A 6187-nucleotide genomic window follows, 5' to 3' on the forward strand; every position below is an offset into this window, starting at 1 on the left:
TCTAGAAAAGCTGAACAGGATGAAGAGTAATCTGAGAGGAGAGAGGACTAATTAATCTGAGCATCAAACAGAAAAGCTTAAAGCAATGAGTTGAGTAAACTAGGACCATGTAAATTCCCTTTGAAAATCCTTACCCGCCCGTTGAGGGACAAGTGTCTAACAATATTAATGATACCATTAATTGAATTTCAAAATTATAACCCTTTGAATATTCTTTTGTCTGATTTTTTTCCACCGCCTCCCTGTATATACATATAGACCAGGCAAATTAAAGCCTTTTGCATGAGCATGATATTTATATAATAGCCCCTTTCAAAGAGTGCAACTTTCTTTGTATCGATCGAAAGATGCAACGCCAAGCTGCCTACATGAGGAGAAGCCTCTTCGATCAGGTCTTATTATTTACTCTTTATTTTCTTACATATTATAAAATATATTTAATGAGGTAATCCATATATAAATCATTCAATATATCTCCAAGGATATATATGATCTTCACTAAAATTGACATTAGACACTTGAAATAGATGTTCTTGTTTTTTCCATATTTGTTTTGTGTGTAGGAATACCTAGATGAACAATTTATTCAGCTAGAAGAACTGCAAGATGATGCTAATCCTAACTTCGTGGAGGAAGTCGTCAACCTATATTTTACTGATTCAGCTAGATTTATCCGTAATATTGAGCTTGCTCTGTAAGTAACTTCATTTTTCCTTTACAACTAGCCTAGGGTTCCGGTTCTTAATTTTTCTTTCTTTCGTTTGTCTTCTCTTTGATTACATAGTAGATTTTAATATATGTGCAAGAATCTTAAGTTACTAATAAATGCCTATTATATAAACTACTTGCTTATAATGATCTTTTATTAAATAATTTGATTGTGTACAAATTGTTTACATCATTATTAATGCTAAAAACTCAAACTCTAAAACAAAATGGTCTAGTTAACAGTTGTTTCCCGAGGTGTTAAGAGTCATTTTCTTTTTAAACGATAGTAAAAGATCTAGGCAATGGGAAAATCCTCCTCAATATTTGACAAGTCGGAGACTCTATTTCTAGTTGGTTTTCAATTTTGAAATAGGAAAATGAGGTGGTCGAATTTTGATAAGAACTTTAGGGTGAATTAATAGTGCCTTTAGCAAAGAAGTTAAGAACCATATATCCAATTTGTCTGCATCAAGACTTAGTTGTGAAAGGAAAAATTTTGGAGTTTATTACTCAAATGATCACTTAACTATTTAAAATTACTTAGTAAAGTTATGTTTATTTTGTTTATAACAGAAAAGCCACTTAACTATTTTTATATCACTCAAAAGGTCACTCAACTAGATTTCTTAATCTTTCAGTGGCCAAATATTTATTTACTCTCTAAATTATCATCCTATATTTTTAGTACTTTTTAAATATTATAATTTTTTCTCTGTTTACTCTATATTATGGACTTATCTATAGAATAAATAAGTTTTATTTATAAAGTAAAAAAGAAAATAATAATTTCCAGACATATATTATGTTGGACTAAAATAATTGAGCAAAGTTCAAGTATATATAATATATATTATAAATATACTTTTTAAAAATAATTAATTTTTTATTATTAATGCATGGAATATATCTTTCATAAGTTTTTATTCTCTTTCCTTCTCAATTGTGTACGAGTTTTTGTTGTTATTACCAAAATTATTTATACAGAAAAATTATTCTAACTAATTTCTTATTATGCTCACTTATTTTATTCATCAATTTTTGGTACTTAAACTTTTATTTTATAACTCAAACATAATTTGTAATATAATATTTATGTGATTTACAAAATTATATATCGAAACAAAGTACATGTGCAATACAAGTTAGATAATTGTTAAATAGAGGGGTGAAGCGATTGTATTAGTTTCAGTAGCATTTGACAGATTGAGACAAATTCGTCATAAAATCAGCAATCCAACTATTATAATTTACCCCGTCCAAAGTTCAAACAACGCTGCATTACGTTATAAAATATTCTCTTACCACTTTGCAGTTGGAAACTGTATTTAAATTATCTTTATTTTTTATTTATATATGCCTGAAAGTTATTTTTTCCTTTTTTACTTCATGATAAATAAGTTCATAATATAAAGTAAAAAGAGAAAAAATATTATATTTAAAAAATATTAAAAAAGATAAAAAAATTGATAATTTAAAGAATAAAATAGGTATTTGGCCACCGAAAGTATAAGAACCGTAGTTAAATATTTCGTATGTACGAGGCACAAATGTTTGATTTCGTTGTATGCAGGGCAAATGGACCTTATGATTTTAATAAACTGGATGATATGATGTACCGATTCAAGGGTAGCAGCTCAAGGTACAATCAATAGACTTTAATACCACCATCCCACTTTCCCTTTAACTTTCTTTAATTTCAATGCCTCATTTTGCTTTGTGGTAACTTTGTTTATCTCTAGAGTTTTAAATCTTGTTCCTTTAAAATGGATCACTATTTTCTAGCCCTAAACTGATTTATGTGGATTGTTTCTCTCAATCTTCGTGTTGTAAACAACTTCTTTTTCTTTTTACTCCTAAACGGTATTGCTTCCCTTTTATTTTTGGCTTATATATTGTGCATACAATTTTTTATTTGTTTTCCAAGTTTTCTTTTTAGACTTAGGCCTCATTTTTTTTTTAAATTAATACGTTTGAATCTGAATACATATCTGAATATCAAAATGTGTATTAAGATTAAGATATTTGAATCTGAATACACATCTGAATATTAAGATGTGTATTAAGATCTGAATACTAAATGATTAAGTCTGTTCATTTTTTTAAACATCAGAATATATAAAATTTATCTTTAATTAAAAATTAATAAACATAAAATTCAAATAAAATATTAATTAATCTAATATATATATATATATATATATATATATATATATATATATATATATATATATATATATGGTGGTGGTTCTAGGTAGTAGCTAGTGGTGATTGGTAGCGATAACGATTATGGTTGAGGATGGTGATAATTAATAAATGGTGGGTGGTGGTGGTGGTTGTGATTGAGGAAGGTGGATGGTGGTAGTTTATAATGGTGGGCGAGGCCTGCTATAGTTATTGATGATGAAGGGGTGGTTGGTTGTGGTAGTTGAGGTGGGTGAGTGTGTGTGTTTATGGTTGAGGATGATGGTGGTAGTGGCTATGTTTGAGGATGATGGTGGTGGTGGTAGTTGATAATTGTAGGCTGTGGTGACAGTTAGTAATGATAGTGGATAATAACATCTTAATGAAATTAAGTCTTGGTTATAGATCTTAATCATAGAGACCTATTCAGACCCATTAAGTGATTGTGAAGTAAAAAAAATAATTACACTTTATGATTAAGATCTGAATGATTAAGATTCAGACTTTAAAATCAAACACACTTAATGTCTGAAATCTAAATAATTAAGATTCAGACCTCCATTAAGTGCAAACAAATGAGGCATTAACTCATTTAGGTTCTCATATTCATTACTTCAACAACAGTCAAAATCGTATAAATAATAGTTGAAAAAGGATTAAATGATACAAGAAATTAATAAAACTCCGTTTCGTTGTACTTAGGAAAATAATTCTCTTTTTTTTTTGGATAAACTAAAAAAAATTCTCTTATTACTATAAAATCATGTTACTTATAAGGATAAGATTAAAGTTTAAATTAAATTACTTATGAATATATAAAGTGTCATTCATTTTGAAATAGACAACTAGAGAAAACAAAATCTAAGTAAAATGAACTGAAAGAAATAATACATAACACGTGCACTTTAAACAAAGTCACCTTGGGATATTTTTACAAGAAAAGTAAATTTTCCTAGCTCGTCAGACATATTTTGGTGGGGGGAAATCATTTGGGAACTTAGTTTTTTTTAGTTTCAATATGCTTCATTTTACATGTTTGCCCCAGACTTGATCATGAATATTCGGCCTTTCAAAATTTTTATTTCCAACATTCCCTTTTTCTTTTTTTTTTTGTATGCTTTCGCTCTTCCATATTTATAAAAAAAATACTTATTTTAAAAGATACCATCAATCACGGTTTATTGCTCAAAATTTCCAAACGTATTCTCGTCACTATCCTTGAGATAAAAAAAAAAAACAAATCGTTGTAGTTGATTCGAAAACCAATTTAGTTTCACAAACTGATTCGAACTATTTATTTTAGATCGACTTATCTTTCATTAGATATCAAGCTTTATTTTTTAATAATGATTATGATTTCAAACTTAATTTTGCTTTTCTCCACAATGTTTTACTTCTTTTTTCCCTATAAATAGGGGCATTTTGTTGAGTTGAGTCATTTAAATGCTGGGGCATCAATTTGCAGTTTGGCTGTAGAACCTCAACTTTTTCCCTTACTTTCCAATTAAAATGAAATCACAAGTATCTATTAATGGCACAACTTCTGCTGCAGTATCGGTGCAAAAAGAGTGAAAAGCGAATGCTCTCAGTTTCAAGAGTACTGCAATCAAAGAAATATCGAAGGGTAAACATGCATCTTGACACTTTTTTTTCCCTCTTATTTCTCTATAATCATTAATGTGTTTGGTATTACCGAACGTATTTTTTATGAAAAATGTTTTTTGGAGTTAGGATTGATGAGTGAGAGATATTTTTTGAAGAATGTATGTATTAAAGATGAATAACAATATTAGCAAATTATATACTGTTTTGATGACATTTTGAGTATTAAAGATTGTTAGTAATAATATTAGTAGTGTCTAAGTGGGCGTTTGGACATAAGAATTGTAAAATTCCAAAAAAAAAGTGAAAAATTTTTTCAAGTGAAAATGGTATTTGAAAATTAGAGTTGTGTTTGGACATGAATATAATTTTGGGTTGTTTTTGATGTTTTGTGAGTAATCTGAGTGAAAACTTTGAAAAAACAGTTTTTTGGAGTTATTCAAAATTTCGAAAAATTCCAAAATGCATCTTCAAGTGAAAATTGGAAATTTTATGAACAAACTCTGATTTCGAAAAAAAGTGAAATATTTTTGAAAAAAAAAAGAAAAAATTTCTTATGTCCAAAGGGGCTCTAAATGTGCGGTGGAGCAAGCGAGATGAAAATAAAAGAAAAAATAATTGCAAAAAAATTGTATTGTGTTTTGTTGACATATTTGGGTACTAAAGATTGCTAGTAATAATATTAGGAGTGTCTAAGTGATTGCCTGATTGGTGGAGCAAGCGAGATGAAATTTTAGAATAAAATAATTGTAAGCAGAATGACTTTAATCCGTATATAAGAGAGGAAAGTTATTTCTCCTTTTTGATGAAAAATATTTTTCTTGGCGTATGTTTTTTATTGGGTAACTAACACCACAAAATGATTTTTTCTAAGAAAACATTTTATTCAAATTAAATTGGAAAGTGAGCACATTTGGAACAATGTATTCAGGTGCAAGAGGGCATTTCAAGGGGTGAAGCAAGAGTATGCCACTCTAAAATCTAAGCTTGATACTTATTTTCAGGTCCTTACTCTCTCTTTCTTATAGATGCATATGATGTTTTGAGTTATATATATGACTTCTAACATTTTATAATGTACATTTTAACTGTAGATAGCAAGAGAAGCCTCTTGAATAAATGCTAAACATGTTTCCTATTGAAAGCAGATATTATCAGAGTTGACAAGACAAGCCCCCTTCAAATAAAAGCTTAGTATATACATGTATAAAGAGTGGATGATACACAAGGCCCTCTTATGATTACAAAAATAAAATCATAACTGGCATTTCAAAGTGTCAGTTGGGGCATATTGTACTTACAAAAATACCTGTTGCTGGCTTGCTGCTGCTTATTAATGAAAATCTTATGTTTATCTGCACGGTCCTTTATTTTTGCTAAATACAATAGAGTTTCAGTCAAGTTGTTTTTAAAAAAGATTTGGAACGAAAAAAGAAAAAAAGAAATACACAATTAAAACAAATAGTCATTGTATCTAAAGAAGAAGTTTAAAAAGAACAAAACAAATATGGGATAAAATATGCATTTTAAAGGATAGCACGGTGCACTAAGTTCTCGCTATGCACAGGGTCCGGAAAAGGGCCGGATCGCAAAGATCTATTGTATGTAGTCTTACCCTATATTTCTACAAGAGGCTGATAAAATATGAGCAAGAAGAAATATAAGATTGGAACACATAAACAATAGTAATATGACA

At 28.8% G+C, this 6187-nt stretch overlaps 1 protein-coding gene across 1 annotated transcript; it reads left to right on the top strand.

Moving 5' to 3' along the window:
* Positions 1 to 300: 300 nt before the first annotated feature.
* LOC142177005 (histidine-containing phosphotransfer protein 4-like) lies at positions 301 to 5606 on the top strand. The gene is made up of 6 exons (XM_075245364.1): positions 301 to 392; positions 564 to 694; positions 2279 to 2347; positions 4442 to 4513; positions 5423 to 5495; positions 5586 to 5606. Exons 1-6 carry the CDS (start codon positions 348 to 350, stop codon positions 5604 to 5606), a joined length of 411 nt encoding a protein of 136 aa, XP_075101465.1. The 5' UTR covers positions 301 to 347.
* The last annotated feature ends 581 nt before the right edge of the window (positions 5607 to 6187 follow it).

Source organism: Nicotiana tabacum, chromosome 23, assembly GCF_000715075.1.
Source record: "Nicotiana tabacum cultivar K326 chromosome 23, ASM71507v2, whole genome shotgun sequence".
Lineage (NCBI taxonomy): Eukaryota > Viridiplantae > Streptophyta > Magnoliopsida > Solanales > Solanaceae > Nicotiana > Nicotiana tabacum.

Coding starts and splice junctions, on each gene's coding strand:
- LOC142177005 (XM_075245364.1), top strand. CDS start 348: ATGCAACGCCAAGCTGCCTACATGAGGAGAAGCCTCTTCGATCAG. Junction 2,348..4,441: donor TTCAAGGGTAGCAGCTCAAG/GTACAATCAATA, acceptor CTTCTGCTGCAG/TATCGGTGCAAAAAGAGTGA. Junction 4,514..5,422: donor AATCAAAGAAATATCGAAGG/GTAAACATGCAT, acceptor CAATGTATTCAG/GTGCAAGAGGGCATTTCAAG.